Source organism: Phascolarctos cinereus, unplaced genomic scaffold (genome assembly GCF_003287225.1).
Source record: "Phascolarctos cinereus isolate Bilbo 61053 unplaced genomic scaffold, phaCin_HiC Scaffold_1;HRSCAF=81, whole genome shotgun sequence".
Classification (NCBI taxonomy): Eukaryota; Metazoa; Chordata; class Mammalia; order Diprotodontia; family Phascolarctidae; genus Phascolarctos; species Phascolarctos cinereus.
The window spans coordinates 232315827-232335072 of NW_027555514.1; the positions used below are offsets into that span (position 1 = coordinate 232315827).

The window sequence follows — 19246 nt, forward strand, 5'->3', positions numbered from 1 at the left end:
ATTGACTTGAGAATTTAAGTCATGTCTTGAAAAAATATATATATTGTGCTAGAAAAAAAATGTTCTGTTCGAGTTGAATATTTGCTTCTAATATAATGGCAAATTTTATTTATAGATGTCCCAAGGAAGTTTATCCCCATGTTTCAACAATTATAAATATTTGTCTTAAATATCTTACGTATGATCCCAATTATAATTATGATGATGAAGATGAAGATGAAAATGCTATGGATGCAGATGGCTGTGATGATGATGATCAAGGTATTCTCCAATTAATATTTTTAGGCTTCTGGTCTTCTGGCTCAAAATTGAACCGCTTTATGCCAAGTTGTGTCTTAAAATAAATCAGCCTATAATTTTGTTTTTATTTTGAAAGAACATTGTTTCATTTGACCTTGGTAGCCTGTAATAGAACATTTTAGACTGGTTCTCTTAATGGCTTCATTTTTTCCCCATAGACTTTGACACAGCTTTGACTTTGTTCTTCTGTTTCCATGTTATCCACTGATGGAGTTGCTGCCTTTGTTAGTAGAAAAATGGTAGAAATGACAGAGTATTTGAATGCATAATGGAAGTACATGATTGACAGTCTTCAGTTCTTTTTTGCCCCAGATAGTGACCACATTTCAGTTCTAACTTTTTTTTTTTGGAAGTTCAATTTATATTTAAGAGAGTGAGCATTTGTTGAAGGAAGGAATGTTTATGACCTCCGTGGGTCTTGAATGTTGGTCACAATGGTGAATGAGCCTAAGGTTTCTGGCCCTAAACTACTCAATTCAGCAGATATATATTAGGTGTGAGAAGAGTTAAAAAAAAGATAAATAACTACTCATACAACCATTCCTTAGTGTGGGGAGTACAGTATGCAGGGTGTTCCAAAATCTTGGTGCAGTTCGAAGCTGTTAGAGTATTAGAAGTTGTTAGCTTGAAACTGTTAGAGCTTTGGGCTACAGCAAGACTTTTGGAACACCCTGCATATAACCAGTATAAATGTGTGATCAGTGTGATTTTTGAATGACTTGATTAGTGCTTAAAATTCCAAAAACTTTATTTTATAAAACTATCTAATTTTAGTTGTATTATTAAGTGACTATAAACAGGCCAAATTTTGTATACCTTTTCAAGCACATCAGTGTATTTAATTTTGAATTTTCATTAGGAATAATTGAATATAGGCACCTTTTCTAGGAGTTTTCCTGTGAAAAGGAAGAAATATAGGAAAATAGTTTGAGGGGATAGTAGGGGCAAATGAAAGTTCTCTCAAGGTTGAGTTGGGTTTGTTTGTAATGCCCAGGTATTTGTAGAAGAGGTTAGATACAAGGAAAGATGGAAGGAAACATGATTATTTTTCAATAGAACAAATTCACTGGGTTGTTGTGGTTGTGGAATACCCATGGGTGATAAGATCAAAGTTAATGTTCATTCCTGTATTGTAGGTGAGGTAGATTGAAGGTTTATCTCTCTTTAGCATGATATTGACCTCTAAGGTCAAGGGATTGGGCTTGAGAGGAAGACGCAGACCAAGTCAAGTTAGGAACTACTTGAAAGGAGAAAGATTGACCTCAGGGCACCGGTTGGTAATTGCCACCGGGATCTGGATAGGGTGATAGCCGAATAGAGTGGACTCTACAGAAGAGATACTGCTGAGGGATGATGATAGAAGGCACATCATCAAATACTAGAGAAAGGAACTAAAGTCTACATAGTATCTTGGGGGGAACCAGGTTTCCTGAATTGTGGAGAAGCAGTGTAAAAGGAAGAGGCCTAATAAGAATGACTGCTTGTTAACAATAGAATTGGTTTCTGTGGGCACAGTGGAAAGGGAGGGCAGAAATGGAGAGACTAACAGGGATGAGATGAGGGAGTAGGGAGGATTAACAGGCAAGGCTTTTTTTTTTTCTTGGTTTGTTTTTGTCTGGAGAGCCTTCTATTCCTACTGGAGGAGAAAGTTTACTAGATGTAACACAGAAGAGTGTCACATCCTTCTCTGCAGCAGTGGTAAGCATGTTCAAGGACTTAGCTTAGAATTGATTTGATTGATATTTTAAACGATGGTCCTAGGCTAGGCCACCCAGGTTTGCAGGCAGGGCCAGAGGTATGTGACTGGATAACTAGAGGCCCGGTATCTATCTAGGTAGTTTGTCACTCATGTGGCAAGTATATTTAACTTGTTTGTAAAGAATTGATCTGGTTAAATCGTTATTTTGGAGGAATTGGCTGACACTTTAATTTTGAACTATGCAGTTTAGTTCTGTGGGGCTTGGTCAGATCTGTACGTTTGTATTAAAAGATCAGACTTCTTTATCTATAGAGCTGACTATTCCAAAGGCTGGCAAGAGTTCACAAATAATTTTTCACTCTCCTGTCTTAGCAGAATTGTAATATGTATTGAATCCAATCCTTAGTAGTAAGTTTTCTTCTTCTTTTTAATTTTGTTTTCCTCCATGACAAGGATGAGGAAAATTACCTTGGCACTGAGTTTAAAAACAAATATTTACATGTACACATTAAATTCTTGCAGTCATGTTGATTTATTCAGATGATAGTAGAAAGCCAAAATGTGTAAGTCATCCTTTGAGATGAGAATTGTAAAGCCCCACATGTATGTACTGAAGAAGGAAATGGCAAACCACTCCAGTATCCTTGCCAAGAAAACTCCAGGGACAGTGGAGACGAGTTGGACACAACTGAACAACAATACGTGTATGTAAAGAAAAATAAGTACTATAGGCAAATACAGGGCATAAAACTAGCAGGGCAGCTAGTTGGTGCAGCGGATAGAGTACTGGCACTGGAGTCAGGGGGACCTGAGTTCAAATCCAGTCTCAGGTACATAACACTCACTAGCTGTGTGACTCTGGGCAGGTCACTTAACCCCAGCTGCCTCACAAAAAAAAAAGAAAAAGTAAGCTTCAGATAAAACTTTTGTGAATAAATTTCATGGATTATAACTTTCGGATAGGGAGCATGTATGTTTTTTAAATGTATTTTTTTTGCTAAATATTTCCCAATTAAATGTAAAAAATAATTTTTAACATCATTTTAAAAAATTTTGAGTTCCAAATACTCTCCCTCCTGGTCGCCACCCTTTCAGAAGGTAAGCAATATGATAATAATTGTATATGTGAAGTCATGCAAAATACATTTCCATTTTAGCAGTGTTGCAAAAGAAAGCACCCACAAAAACTCCAAGAAAAATAAAGTTCAAAAAGAGTACAAATTGTTTTAGAAGTATTTGTTGACACGAACAAAACATCAGCCTCATCTGTGCTTTAGATACTTAATAAAGTCATTTTAAAACAAAATTGACCATAATTTCCTAAGTACATGAATACTGGAGGGTAGTAGACAAAATATAATAAAATGAGTTTCAAGATGCAAAAAGTAAGTAGATGTTTATCATTTGCTAAATTGGGATTGTCATGCTTTCCAAATTTCATAAAGGTAAAAGAAAAAAATTAGCTGTAATCAAATATTACCTCTAGTTAAAAGCTTATGTTCAATGTATATAGCTTACGTACATGTTATGTGCATGTTCAGATGAACATATTAAGTGTTTTATCTTTCTGATTTAGAAAGGTATAGTTCAATTCTGAAGGGATAGGAGGTGGTTGGTTCTATCTAGAACTAGGGCAGCTTTCTGAAAACATCTGAAACAAGAGTCAACCTAAGCTTTTAAGAAGAATGTAGTGAAGAAAGGGTCCTTGAGCAGTGAACAATGTTGGAAATAGCTAGACCTAGAGATTGTATATTATGTCATGAATTTGACCAGTTTTCCAGTTTAGAAGGATAAAAAAATCAGCACTGGCTATAAAACTGAAGGAAGAGAGACAGATGAATAATCAGGCAATCGTATTTATATAATCTGAAAAAACTCAGACATGGAGAGGCCTTCTGTATTATGACAAATAGCATAAATTTAACTTTTCTACAAAGACTGTTTACATGTCTAAAACAAAATTAGCGTTATTTGCAGTGAAGAAACATTGAAAGACTTTGCAGTAATTGAAGATTTTGTACCTTCTAATAGTATTGGTTTCAAAATAAAAAAGTGGGATTGCCTAGATAAATAAAACTCTGGCAGCAGAGCAGTTCAGTGTTAGACAACCTGAAGAACCCTTAGGGACCACTCTACTGGATGATGTTGAAATTACTTGAGGATGGACTCTTTATTCATTAGGAACTGCCAGTGAAGTAGTTTGGCAGAACCATGATTTTAAAACATTACCAGCTTTTAAAAACATTCTGAGAAGGATTCCATACATCAGACTGCTAAAGGAGGCCATCACACACACACACACACACACACACACACACACACACACACACACACACCACACACTCTCTCTCTCTCTCTCTCTCTCTCTCTCTCTGTCTCTGTCATGTAACATTCTTTGTGGTAGAAAAATAAGGGTGGAAAGCCTATTAAAGAATAGCTTGACAAATTGTAGTATATGAGTAAAATAGATTATTATTGCATTGTGAGAAACAGCAGATACAGAGAATGTAGAAAAACCTAGCAAGCCTCAGGTGACGAAGTGCTATGGTATGAAGAAAGCAGAACTAAACATGGTACACAGAGAGTACTGTGACATAAACAAGAACACAAAGAAACAGCTGAACTCTGTGTTGTCAGCTGCTCAGTAGTCCTGGAGAACTGCCAGAGAAACATACCTTCCCCAGAGGTGGGGGCTGGATATGGAATGCAGCGTATGCTGTCACAGGTGATTGGTATCTGTTGGCTTTTGCCTGCTTGTGTTTTTTTTTTTTCCATTACAGAGAAAGGTTCAGTGATAGTAGGGATATCAAAAAAAAAAGGCAACAGTAAAATTTAAAAGGAAAATAAAAGATTAAAGTTAAGAGGAAGAAGAGGGCAAGACAGGGGAATGAGAACAAGCCAGCAACAAAATGATGGAAAAGATCTTTAAAACAAATGTCGGTGTATGATAGACATATATGGCAGTAGTTTTATTCTGTAATATAAAATTTGAAACATAATCCTCTAGCTTCTGAAAGTTAAGTATTAAGTCTCTACAGCTTATAGCACGCATAAGTGCTGAATGTTGTCTGCAGAAGCAATCAGAATGATTTTTCTTTGTTACAAAGAACGGTTTATTGGGGCATGTGTTTGGCTTTGGGTGGGGACAGTTTGATCAGAAAATTATTGCTGTATGAAAAACCAAAGACATTCACTTAAAATCATGGGAGGGATTGGACTAAATGACCTTAGGCAAGGTGTGTTTGAGTCCCAAATCTTGTGATTCTTTATTGAGTTCAGGGAACAGCCAGCTGTTGAGTATGTTTTAAATGTAAAATTCATGAAAAAGAGTGATACAAAATATTAGTCCAGAAAAGGAAGCATGGGATTTGAGAATCGAAAGGGACCCCAGCAGCAGTCTAGTCCAACCTTTATTTAAAAGGAATTGCTACTATAGTATTGGTGACAAGCGGTCAGCTAGCCTATCTGTCCTTTAGTAAGGTAGAACCAAGTACCATTAGGATGGGCCATCATTGTGGCCTTTCTCCCTTTGAATAACTCTCAATGGTAGAATGTTTTTTCCTGACATTAAAACTTAAGTTTTCTTCTTTGAAGCATCTACCCACTGAGACCAAACAGAATAAGCCCAGTCCCTCTTCCCCAGTTGCTCCTATTTTTCCCTATTGAATCTCCTTTTCTCCAGGCCAAATACAGGATCATAGATTTAAAGCTGAAAGAGATTTTAGAGACTACTGACTCCTGTGCCTTAATTTTACAGATGGAGCTAAGACCCAGAGAGATCAAATGACTTGCAGAATGGGTAGAAGGTTGGGGAGGCAGGAAGAACCAAGTTCAAATCCAGCCTCCATCACTCCTAGCTGTGTGACCCTGGTCAAGTTGCTTAACTTCTGTTTGACTCAAGCTCCTCATCTATAAAATGGGGATAATAGCACCTTCTCTCCTAGGGTGATTGTGAGAAAGAAAGGGATAATTGGAAAGTGCTTTGTACAGTGCTTGGCACAAATCTCAGTTTATTTTCACTTAATAAGTGCTAGTTCCATGGGACAGCTAGGTGACATAATAAATAGAGGACCGGGTTTAGAGTCTTGAAGACTTGAGTTCAGATTTGGCATCAGACACTTATTAACTGTGTGATGATCCTAGGTAAGTCACTTAACCCTGTTTGCCTCATTTTCCTTATCTGTAAAATGAACTGGAGAAGGAAATGGCCAATCACTGTAGTATCTTTGCTAAGAAAACCTCAAAATGGGGTTATGAAGAGTCAGACACGTCTGAAACCACTCAACAGCAAACAAATTTTATTATCCAGGGTCACATAGCCAATTAGCTTCTGAGGAAGGATATGAATTTCACTTCTTTTGGTTGCAAACCCATTGCTCGCTCCTCTGTGTTCCCTACTCTTCAACTTATCAACGTCTTTTTTTTTTTTTAACACTATGGGTTCCAGAACTGAATACGATATTCCAGATGTGGTCTGATTAGAATGCAGAAAGTCTATGACCTGGAGGTTGGAGTCTGGCCCTAAATTCCAAACAATGGAATATATTTTCCATGAAAGGATTTTTAGGAGAGAAGTGGCATGGTTAAAGCATCTCTGTGAAGGGTGGATTAAAGAGGGGAGGCTATTTAAGGAAAAGTATTACAGTGGTCCAGAAGGATAAAGTACTGAACTTAGGTGATGGCAGTATATTTATGGAGGGATCTGTAGATTTCATACAAAAGGCAAGTGACCACAAAGTGAGCTAGTGCTAGGGGGATTTCATATACTGCTTAATAAGACAGAGAAGTAAGAATGTGGTCTCAGAATGATTTCCATATAAATTTCCTTAAAACATTAGGGGGATGAATATTAAATTAATACATCTAACATTGTTAGAAAAAATGTGATTTCTGTAGTCATGTTCTATAGCAGTAGATTTAAGAAGTAGGTTTACTTAGGTATTGCATTATAGTTATGTATGGTTATTTAGCTAGGTTTTATTTTATAATTGCTGGATAAGTTAATGGCAACTTAAAATATCTGCTTCCGTTGTGAAGAATCTCAATTCATTTTCACTACTAAAATTTGTATATTTTTCTTAATCTATTCTTAAAAATTTTATCTTTAGGGAGCGATGATGAATACAGTGATGATGATGACATGAGTTGGAAAGTGAGACGTGCAGGAGCTAAATGTTTAGATGCTGTAGTTAGCACACGACATGAAATGCTTCCAGAATTCTACAAGACTGTGTCTCCAGCCTTGATAGCCAGATTTAAAGAACGTGAAGAGAACGTAAAAGCAGATGTGTTCCATGCATATCTTTCCCTTTTGAAGCAAACTCGTCCTGTGCAGAATTGGCTTTGTGATCCTGATGCAATGGAACAAGGAGAGACGCCTTTGACAATGCTTCAGAGTCAGGTTGGTTAAAAAGTTAAGTTTTAGGAAAGGCTTCCTGATGGTCATTAAATGTTCATTATTTATTATTTATTTATCGTGCTTACATACACACAAACTTAAGTTGGCCAGAAAAGCTGTTGTTTACTAATGTTATAGAAAATCTTTATTTGATTGTAAATCAAGTTCTCTGTTTCATAATGATCATAATATGAATGTTCTTTGCCATGTGGCCACATCAGAAACATTTTACAGAATGTAATAATGTGGATTTAGAATATGTCGGTTTATTACCTACTTATTGATTAATGCAGAAGAATAAAGCTTAAGTGGTCAATAATAGTTTTAATCTTCCTGTTTAAATTTCAGTTGACTATTATAACTTAGGATTTTGCATTACATTTCCACCATGGAGTTCCTAGCATTGCCCATATAGTTTAAAAATTATATATTTTTTGTAGTGTGCATAAAGCTTCTAACATTGGAAACTCTTTGAAAAATATACCACGCAAACAAAGTGTTCCAAATTAAAGTGATGTGATACATCTGATGGTACACATAGAATTGAGGTGTGGAAACTTTCACTTCCAGTGTTGCATCCTTAATGGCTTAGAAGATAAGTCCTAGGGAGTTCCCTGAGTTACGTATCATTAGGTAATGATTATGACTTAACCAATATCACACAGAGGCAGGATCTAAACCCAAGATTTCTGAATCCAGGTCAAGTGTGCTATCTACGGTGCAATGCCTGCTACCTTTAGGGGATATAGATATAACTATATTTTCCTCTTGAAATCTGAAGTAAATACTGATGGTTCTTCAGAGAACTGGGGAAAGTTTCCTTTTTCTCATCTTTGTCTTGCTATTGTGCATTTATTTGCCTGATGCTTTTGTATTACTGTTTTTAAGGAGTTTTTAGAAACTTAGTTACCTAGCTTTCACAGTGAATATTTGTTAATAGATCCTGTTTTGGATAGCTGGCTGGTATCTTTAAGCTAAGAACTTGATGACAAGTATTCTCAGAGTGGATTTCATCAGTTAGCATTTAGGATTGAGAGAGAGAGAGAGAGAGAGAGAGAGAGAGAGAGAGAGAGAGAGAGAGGGGTGTGTGTGTGTGTGTGTGTGTGTGTGTGTGTGTGTGTTTGTGTTTGAATAAGTGGTTTTTATTTCCTTGGCACAATACTTACAAGGCAGAGCTGAAGGGAAAGATTTGTGTGCAACCTTTAGAAAAACTACAGGGTGACCAGAAATAGCCTTTCTTTAACTATATATGTCAGTACCACTATTATTCACAATATTCTGCTAGAGCATTCTCCAGTTAAAATAAGGTCAGTGTTCTTTTAAACATGTTTCTTGTGTTCCTTTGAATCATTTAAAAATTATTCACTATATAGCAGCTTTGATAATCTTGAGAGATTAAACAGTACATTTCTTAGATTTCTAAGTTGATTAGTACCAAGAGACTTTTTTTATACAGAAATAAATTAGCCTATAATTTTAACATAGGCAAAATTACTTTCACATAAAACTAGCCAATGCTAATATTTTTTTAAAATGCTAAATGTGACTATGAAACGTGAAGCTCTTCCTCTAAAATTTTTGTAGTGAAGAAATGAGTTGGAGATCCATGGTGAAAGAGTTTTAACTGAAGAAAAAAATAAAAGATGCATTCCGGCCTGCACATTTGCCCTTTCCCTAGTAATTTGTGATAATTACACTGAGGAAATCCCAATGACTAAACCGGCTAATGGAGGTTTTTGATAATTACAGGTTCCCAACATTGTTAAAGCTCTTCACAAACAGATGAAGGAGAAAAGTGTGAAGACTCGACAGTGTTGTTTTAACATGTTAACCGAGCTGGTAAATGTATTACCTGGGGCACTCACACAGCACATTCCTGTACTTGTACCAGGTAGGAAAAGTAACAAAGAATTGCTGTTAGAAGTTGTGATGATTTTTATTACAGATTTGTTATCTTGAGTTTTAAAATATTTCCTCCAAAATGAAAAGTGAAAACAGTTGTAACTCTAAATTACATTTGTAACTTCGGTTTCTTAACTGATTGTTCTGAACACAGTAATTTGTTTTTAAGAAAAATTGGATTGACAGATAACTGAAGTGGAAAGAACTTAATTTTTATTTTTATCTTTTGTTTTTGTAGATGTTTGTACAAAATATAACTAGGGAAGAATTTTGGAAGAAATTTGAACAATTCAATTATTCGATAATTTGAACAATTCCATTACCTTTGGGGGCATCCCCCCCCCCCCCACCAAAATGCATTATAATGATTCTGGGTTTTCTTTGTTAACATTTTAGGAATAATTTTCTCACTGAATGACAAATCCAGCTCATCTAATCTGAAGATAGATGCTTTGTCATGCCTGTATGTAATCCTCTGTAACCACTCTCCTCAAGTCTTCCATCCTCATGTTCAGGCATTGGTGCCTCCAGTGGTGGCTTGTGTTGGTGATCCATTCTACAAGATCACATCTGAGGCACTTCTTGTTACCCAGCAGCTTGTCAAAGTTATTCGTCCTTTAGATCAACCTTCTTCGTTTGATGCAACTCCCTACATCAAAGATTTATTTACCTGTACCATCAAACGATTAAAAGCAGCTGACATTGATCAGGAAGTCAAAGAGAGGGCTATCTCCTGTATGGGACAAATCATTTGCAGCCTTGGAGACAATCTAGGTAGTGATCTGCCTAGTACACTTCAGATTTTCTTGGAGAGACTAAAGAATGAAATTACCCGGTTAACTACAGTGAAGGCTTTAACACTGATTGCCGGGTCCCCCTTGAAGATAGATTTACGACCTGTTCTAGGAGAAGGGGTACCTATTCTTGCTTCTTTTCTTAGGAAAAACCAGCGAGCTTTGAAACTGGGTACCCTTTCAGCTCTAGACATCCTAATTAAAAATTACAGCGACAGCTTGACAGCTGCCATGATTGATGCTGTTTTGGATGAGCTTCCACCTCTTATCAGTGAAAGTGATATGCATGTATCACAGATGGCTATCAGCTTTCTGACTACACTTGCTAAAGTGTACCCCTCCTCCCTTTCAAAGATAAGCGGGTCCATACTCAATGAACTTATCGGGCTTGTGAGATCACCTTTGCTGCAGGGAGGAGCACTCAGCGCCATGTTAGAATTTTTCCAAGCTTTGGTTGTAACTGGAACAAATAATTTAGGGTACATGGATTTGTTACGCATGTTGACAGGCCCAGTTTATGCTCAGAGCACAGCACTTACTCACAAGCAGTCTTATTATTCCATTGCCAAATGTGTAGCTGCCCTTACTCGAGCATGCCCTAAAGAGGGACCAGCTGTAGTAGGGCAATTTATTCAAGATGTCAAGAACTCAAGGTCTACTGATTCCATTCGTCTCCTAGCTCTACTTTCCCTTGGGGAAGTTGGACATCACATTGACTTAAGTGGGCAACTTGAACTTAAATCTGTAATATTAGAAGCCTTCTCATCTCCTAGTGAAGAAGTCAAATCAGCAGCATCCTATGCATTAGGTAGCATTAGTGTTGGCAATCTTCCTGAATATCTGCCGTTTGTCTTGCAAGAAATAACCAGTCAGCCTAAGAGGCAGTATCTTCTACTTCATTCCTTGAAGGAAATTATTAGCTCTGCGTCAGTGGTAGGCCTTAAACCATATGTTGAAAACATCTGGACCTTACTGCTGAAGCACTGTGAGTGTGCAGAAGAAGGAACCAGGAATGTTGTTGCCGAATGCTTGGGCAAACTCACCTTAATTGATCCAGAAACTCTGCTTCCACGACTTAAAGGGTACTTAGTATCAGGTTGGTATATAAGCTTTCTGAATCAAAGGGATATGTATTTTGCTGTGGGTAGTCTTTAATTATTCTATATGTGAAATATTGTAATTAAGTATAAAAAAAAGATCTTGGCACATGTGAGGCCTAGATACTGGGAAGCAGTAAGAGACTTATTCAATGAAATAGAATTTTAATTCATGAAGTCACCCACATTTCTGATTTCTGTTACTACCAAAAGATATATAGTATTTAGTCAGATGATTGCTAGGTTTGTTTCTATTTAATACATAAGAAATACTTACTTTGTTTAGTAGCAAATACTCCACTTTAATGCCATTTTCTCTACTTTTGAAGAACATAAGTGTGGACAATATTAGTCATCCATTTGGATTAGGAATGTATACTATGCTACTTTTTAATGCTATTAAGTACATATGGTTAGTCCTAACAGCCTACATAAAGTGTTCTTCTCTGAAACGAGTATCATTTGCTGTGGTCCCTCAGATTCACTTGAGTATCTCAACCATTTAGACAAGTAAAAATTCATATAGGTGATGATGCTCTTGATTACTTTGAAATCTTTGGATTTAGATCAATATAGAAATACTTAGAATGTGTCTGAACTATTATACTAATATCATTGAATTTTTTTTCTTTTAAAATAAACTTTAAGGTTTCTAAGCCAAGCAAGTGTTTTGTTTTTTTTTTTCTGATTTGTTTCCCCCCCGGTTTAGTTTTATTTAATGATTATGGAAATAGTTACTTTTTAATTTTTTAATTGGACAAAGTTGTCCTGTTGTAGAATATAAAGTCAAAGTACATTTTCCGTGTTATAAAGTAGTCCATAAACTTTGAGTCTTCACTGTGCTAACAATAGTAAAATAAAAATGCCATTCTACATTGAATATAAATTAAAGAAGTAAAAAGTTTGGTTGACTCTGTCAACTTGAAAATAATTATGGATAAATTATTGTTCTTTATCAGGCTCATCTTATGCCCGAAGTTCAGTGGTTACGGCTGTGAAGTTTACTATTTCTGACCATCCACAGCCCATAGATCCACTACTAAAGAATTGCATAGGTAAGTATGGACAAAGATTATCTCTCTGATTATCTCTCTTGGTTTTTGGAAATATTTGGACTTGATATCTTGTCCAAGGTTATACAAGTAGTATCAGAGTTGGGATTAGAACTCTCGTTTAATTAACTTCCAACATCCAGTTTTGGAGTCCATACGATTTATAGCGTAATGGGTCTAAAATTAAACCTATAAACTTAAAATTTTCTTCTAGCCACTCATCACCAAATGCCAGATTTTAATGGAGTTGAAGAGGAAATAAGAAAAAATAAGATTCTTCTATTGTTTATCTGTTGAAAAAAAGGCTTTAATTATTTATGGAGTAAATTACAGTTACTCTTTAGAGATGAATGAATTCTCTTAGGATACAGACTGTACCAGAAACAATAATTTAGTAAATGCTTTGTAGTGTGCCTGTGCTCTGAAAGACACAGACTTGATATTACACTTGGTATATTGAATAGTACAGGCTCTTTAATTATATAATAAGAGGTCTGGGTTCTAAACCCAGCTCTGATATTAACTAGATGTATAGCCTTGGGCAAGACACATAAATTTCTGGACTTAAGTTTCTTAATGGAACTGGATTCATCTAAAAGACTAAGGTCTTTCAGCTCTAAAATAATGTTTCTTTAAATGGTTGTTTCAGAATACTGTATGTACTGTATAAAATACTGACAAATACTGTGGTTCTTGTTTCTTTTTCTTTTGTTAGAAGAGAATCTTCTGGAGAAACAATTCAAGAACTAATTAATATCTTTTCTTGATTTCATGCTTTTAATGATTAATCCAGTTGATTTACCACCTTAGCATTTCCTGTCCTTTCTTAATCTTTTTAAAATTGGTGCTGTTTGTTGTTTTATATGTCATTTGCTATTGTGACAAAGAAAAGTAGTGAAGCAGAACTGACCAGTAAAGTATTTCTGTAACTATAGTCCATACTCTTTTTTTTATTTTCCTTTTTGGTGAGGCAGTTGGGGTTAAGTGACTTGCCCAGGATTATAGAGCTAGTAAGTACAAGTGTCTAAGGCTGGATTTGAACTCGGGTTCTCCTGACTCCAAGACTGGAGCACTATCAGCTGTGCCACTTAGCTGCCCCAGTCTATACTCCTTTACTAAGAAAGGGGATGTTCTTCCATGGTCTTTTCTAGACCCTAGTTTATGCTAAATGGCGGTGGGAAGATCATTGTTCTCAAGTTTGTAGACTCTGCTTTTTGACTCCAACATTTATTTTTCTGTGCATCTGTGAAGGGAGGTGTAGAGAAGTGATACTGAATGTCCTTGGACCGTTAGGGTGATTTCTGTTGGAGAGCATCAAGGGAATCCACTGCACATTTGTAGAGTGAAGCCACCTAATAGGGAGTTATTCAGCTTCTACACAGGGATAAAGGAATTTCTGAAATTCCCAATTTATTATCTACCCTTTCCCCCTCACTTCCTTCTCCCTCTTTCATTCATTTTCTCTCCCCATTTTAGAACTTAGAGTTTCATGACAGCCTCCTCTTAGATAAAAAAGTTTGGGAAGAGTAATGATCAAAGGAAACACGTTTAGAAATATGAAATAAGTTGTAAAGTTTTCATTCTGTTTTGATTTTTAAGTAGCTTCTTTCATTACTTATAGGTGACTTCTTAAAAACTTTAGAAGACCCGGATTTGAATGTAAGACGAGTAGCACTGGTAACATTTAATTCAGCAGCACATAACAAACCATCCTTAATAAGAGATCTTTTAGATACTGTTCTTCCACATCTTTACAATGAGACAAAAGTTAGAAAGGAACTTATAAGAGAGGTAAGTTAAATTAAATAATGCTTAAATAAGCTTGTTTAAGTTTACTGTGTGAGCACTCACATATGTACTCAAATTTTCTGTCTTATTAACAGGTAGAAATGGGACCATTTAAGCATACTGTTGATGATGGACTGGATATAAGAAAGGCAGCTTTTGAGTGTATGTATACACTTCTAGACAGTTGTCTTGATAGATTAGATATCTTTGAATTCTTAAACCACGTTGAAGATGGTTTGAAGGACCATTATGATATTAAGGTGAGATATTTATGTGTCCTTATAAAATGTCTTGCAGAAAGTCTTTGAGAAGTACTAAAATGACTTAAAGTATTTGTTAGTAATTTAATGGAAAAGTAGAATTACTGGTTACAGTTACTATAAGCATTAATAATCTTGCATATGTAGTCATAGTATACTGTTTATAGTTAGCATATGTAATAATGACCCAGACAAATGACTGTTAGTTGTGTTTTAGAAAAAGCAGACTATTGCTGTTTGTGTACATTATAGAAGAGATTATTGTAGAAGGGAGTAAGGTTCCATGAGTTGTACTGGGCCAGAAATAGCTCTGTGCCAAGGTATCACAGTGTTAATTTACTGATGACATTTTCTCTCCGAGTATGGACATTTGTCATAGTCTTTGTGGAGCAAATTTCCCCCATCATTGCACTTCACAGTGATCTCTTCTGTTCTGAATTAGTATAATAGTATTGGTTGGGGTGTATGGAGGTTCAGCAAATACTAGTATCTCTGGTCTAAGGGCTGCCAAGCCTTTTTCAGGACTGCTTTCCTCCTTTGGTGTCCACTTGATTCACTCAGCTCTCACCTGTGACTCCAAGAAGCTATAGCATGTACAGGGGCCACATTCTGGCAAACCATTTCAGCAGATGGGCTAAAGCAGGGTAAGGGCAAGTGAGGGACCTCAGACCCATCGATGAGTTAGCTGGGTGCTTAACCCAAACATATAAAGACTTCCAATGGTGGAATGGGTGGATGAGAACATTTTGTTCTGATGGCCAAAGAAGGCACTGTGGAGTGTTTGGAGATTGGTCAGACATCAAAGATGCCAAGGTCATTCGCTGCATCCCAGGCCATCATTGGTCGTCTTGATTGTTGTCTTGCCCCTGGACTCCAATGACTGGAAGAGAAAGTGAGGCTGATGACTTCGTTTAACTCTGCTTCACTTAAATACAATTTGTACGTGAGTCAGAAGACATCACCCATACCATTTTTATCGACTTCAAAGTCCTGTGGGGACAAGCGAGTGGCAAAGCAGCAGGTGTGGATACACTGAGAGCTGTAGTCACAGCTCTGCGTGCAGGCGGCCTGGACCACAGAGTCATCTTCTTACTGGCCAAAAACAGCAGTGGATTTGGCAGTCCCCTGAGTGTCTGAGCAGCCTTTCTTTAAGGACTACATTGCTTACCTCCTGGCATGAGGAAGGAGCTAGAAAAGATGAATGAAAAAGTTGAATGTTTCACCCAAGCCTGGCCTGTTTGCCGCAGCAGGCAGGGATCCCACTCTGTGGTCAGAACACAAAAAATGTACAAAAACTTTTTCATGCTGCCATGCTTTTTAGAATAATATTTTCAGTGATGTTGTTGGACACCTTCAGTGAGATTGAAATGGCATCAAGGCCAGCTACAGCAGTGACAGTAAATTATTTAACTTGAAAAAGCTACAAGCCAAGACTGAAGTGGAGAGATGTTCACAGATGATTGTGAACTTTGGAATCAGTTGGGAAATGGGAGAAGCTGGCACAGGACCACCCAGCATGGTGTGTTCACATCAAAGAAGGCTCTGAGCTCCATGAGCGAAGTAGAATTGCAGTAGTTCAAAAGACACGTGAGTTGGACAAATTTAGAGACATCCACTCCAAATGTTCATATGGACTATTTGTGGCTGACGTGAGCTAGAGCCTTCTGAGTTCATGTTGTTCTGATCAGACACAGACACACCAAACCTTGACCCCGGCATAGTGATGTCTCTTTCGTTCTTTTCATGGATGAAGGACAACCAACTAAGTACTATTGGCTGTATCACTCCATTCATTTGGCACTTTACCTGCTACCTTGTGTTAGTGGTTAATTTCATGTATGTGTCCTAATTTCCCATCTAAAATGTAAAGTCTTTAAAGGCCCAGATTTTTTTAACATAGAGTTCCATGTACATAATAGGTACTCCTCAAGTGTTGATATCAGAAATATTGGCTATTTTCATTAGATGTGATTTTGAAGATGTCCTAAAATATTACAGCTTTTGGATGATTCTCATCTTTGTGAAAGAGTTGGACAGTTTTGCAGATATATCTCTAAGCAGTATTAAAAATTATCAGAATTTGTCTGTTTCACTGTTATGTGACTTAAAATCTTGGTAATTGCTTAAAAAAACTAATTGAGGAATGTTTAATTTAGGAAAAGAAAAGAAAATGACTGTCTTTCATCCATAATTAAGGTGCTTAGTTTAAGAGCATTCTTTTTGTCTACTTTAATACAACCTCTGGTGAAAAAAATTTAGTTTTAATGGCAATGATTCCCAACCCACATGGACAATAGTTTGAGAAAATTGAGTGATTTTTAGCCATGGGTTGCAAAATTGACAATAAAGCTAGGTTCTAGAATCAAATTATTAGTAAAGTGGGGTTGCATGTCTCTTATTTGTTACCTTCAGTTAGGGCCTTTTGCCTAACTGGGCAAGAAGTAGTATATAGTTAGCTGCAATTATTTGCCTCTCACAGTGACAATAGAAAAGGGAAATCCTCTTATGGACAGTGACCTGTGAGGATTTTAATAAATTGAGACCCTCAAAAAAAAGGGGGGGGGAGTTTTGGGCACCATGACCTGCATATTTTCCTGTTCCTATCTTATACCAACTAAAAGCCCAAGAAGAAGGATGGTTATAGTATTGACTAAGGATTGTACTTAATGTCTAGTCATTTCTAACAGGACCATCTAGAACTTCCTTATAATGCAGCCCCAATTCAGAAAATTGTACTAAACTAAACTTTTGTCTATTTTTGTTCCTAATAGATGCTTACATTTTTAATGTTGGTAAGACTATCTACCCTTTGTCCAAGTGCAGTACTGCAGAGATTGGACCGACTTGTTGAGCCATTACGTGCCACATGTACAACTAAGGTAAATATTTCGGAGAGCTGACTTCAGTTGAACTTGATGATACTTATAGGCTTTCTAATCATCCAAATTTATTGAAAGTAGGAATATCTAATTATTAGAACAGATTTCAGATTTCTTTATCAAGTTGAATCTCAAAATGTTTTGTCTAATTAAATGAGTGAATGAATGAAAAAGCATTTATTTGGTATTCATTGTGTACCATGCACTATGCCAAGCACTGGGGGTCAAAAAAAAAAAAAGAAAAGAAAAAGGGACAAACTCCTTGCTCTCAGGGAACTTATCCTCTAATTAGAGGAGATAGTATGTGAAAGAAAGTTTGTCTGGAGGGGGCAGAGCAAAGGCTGGAGCCCTTGGGCAGCATCAGGTAGTATAGGTCAGGTAACAGGACTGAGACAGTGCAGAATTGGGTGGCAGATGGTAAAGCTTGGACTTAGAGGTTGCACATCTTGTAGGCTAGATTATTGTCTGGAACTTTATAAACCATCCAAAAAATATCTCGAGATAATGAATCTGAAGAAATTGATGTGTTTAATTTCTTCCCTTTGCTCTCTGTTGTAGGTAAAGGCAAACTCAGTGAAGCAGGAGTTTGAAAAACAAGATGAGCTAAAGCGATCTGCCATGAGGGCTGTAGCAGCGCTCCTAACCATTCCAGAAGCGGAGAAGAGTCCGCTAATGAGCGAATTCCAGTCACAAATCAGCTCTAATCCGGAGCTGGCAGCCATCTTTGAAAGTATCCAGAAAGATTCATCATCTGCTAACTTGGAATCAATGGACACTAGTTAAATGTTTGTTCACCATGGGGACCGTTACATTGAACAATGCACTGAATTGACAGGTTAACCATAAAAATGGAAAGAGAAGTATCTGAAACTTCATAATGTTCCACTTTTGTTTTCTTTCATGGAGACAGTTTGGCTTTCTTCCATTGTTGCTTTTGTAGCTTTTATTTCAAAAATATGTATTTCCATAATCCAAAGGTTGTAAAACTACTAATGTTTTAGTGGTTTGAGCCACATTTCAATGGAAATAAAGTTAGAATTTATGGAGTATGGAATTAGGTTCCAGTATCCATTTTGCCCTGTAATGTTTAGGATTAAAATGTTAAAATTTTGTGACCATGAATTTTCTTTCTTTTATAATTCCTTCTTTTACTGTTTTAAAACAAAATCAGAAAAGCCTCAAGACACATACCATGTTTTTGTATAACTTTTATTGTTTTTGTTTCAACAATATAAATTTATTTCTTTTGGCTGGCAGATAAGAATTTCTGTGTAAGATTTATTATACCGCAGAGGGTTTTGGCATTTTAGAAAAACAGACAAAAAGAAGGTATCTATCTTTTTTTTTTTTTAAGTGTGGGGATTAGCAAATAATACCCCTGTTGTACACACTAATTTTGCATGAGCAAGTTTACAAATATATATTGTCTGTAAAGCAGCATGTGCAGTTTATTCATAGTACAAGTTAAATAAGTATTGTATCAGTGCAATTTTCAGATATTTATTTTTGCACAGAAAACATTTCTGGAGAGGGGATTACATTGGTTTTCTTAATGTCAGTTTGAGAGAAATTTCAGATTTTACAACAAATCAAGTTCTTACTCCCTTAATCTTTTGCCACCTTTTTTCTATTAATACTAAGTTTACTTTCTTGTTTTAAATTTAATTATTTAAGTATTCAGGTTTTCTCATAATCCATTTTGTTTATTTTCCCCACCTAGAAGTTCATGAGCCATATTCTGCATCCTTTTGGGTCTCTCTATATATATTGTTATGAAGTTTTATGGCATGAACTTTAAAAATTTTATTTTAAGGTAATTTTGTATCAAGTTACCAGGACTTTTGTTAGCTAATAAGGTTTGTGTTTTTTTTCCTCCTTTATGGAGTGTGAACTATATTTGGTAAACATTAGTTGCTTTTCCTGAATGTAGGACTTGTTCTGGGGCGGGGTGGGGGGTGGGGGAATCTTGGGCAGTAACTCCTTAGTTGACTAATTTTCAACACATACTTAAGCAATCTTCATTTCACACTGTAGCCTCTTCCTAGAAATGTATGGCGCTTGTGTAACAAAAAGGTGA

General features: G+C 36.4%; 1 protein-coding gene across 1 annotated transcript in view; it reads left to right on the top strand.

Moving 5' to 3' along the window:
* The window catches only part of CAND1 (cullin associated and neddylation dissociated 1), a 44742-nt gene extending 26451 nt beyond the window's left edge, over positions 1-18291 (top strand). The window contains exons 7-15 of the mRNA XM_020990211.2: positions 116-261; positions 7108-7400; positions 9147-9288; positions 9696-11189; positions 12150-12245; positions 13864-14033; positions 14126-14290; positions 17062-17169; positions 17728-18291. Of these exons, the coding sequence (XP_020845870.1) occupies positions 116-261; positions 7108-7400; positions 9147-9288; positions 9696-11189; positions 12150-12245; positions 13864-14033; positions 14126-14290; positions 17062-17169; positions 17728-17952 (2839 nt within the window). The 3' untranslated portion in view covers positions 17953-18291. The remainder of the gene's footprint in view (positions 1-115; positions 262-7107; positions 7401-9146; positions 9289-9695; positions 11190-12149; positions 12246-13863; positions 14034-14125; positions 14291-17061; positions 17170-17727) is intronic.
* The last annotated feature ends 955 nt before the right edge of the window (positions 18292-19246 follow it).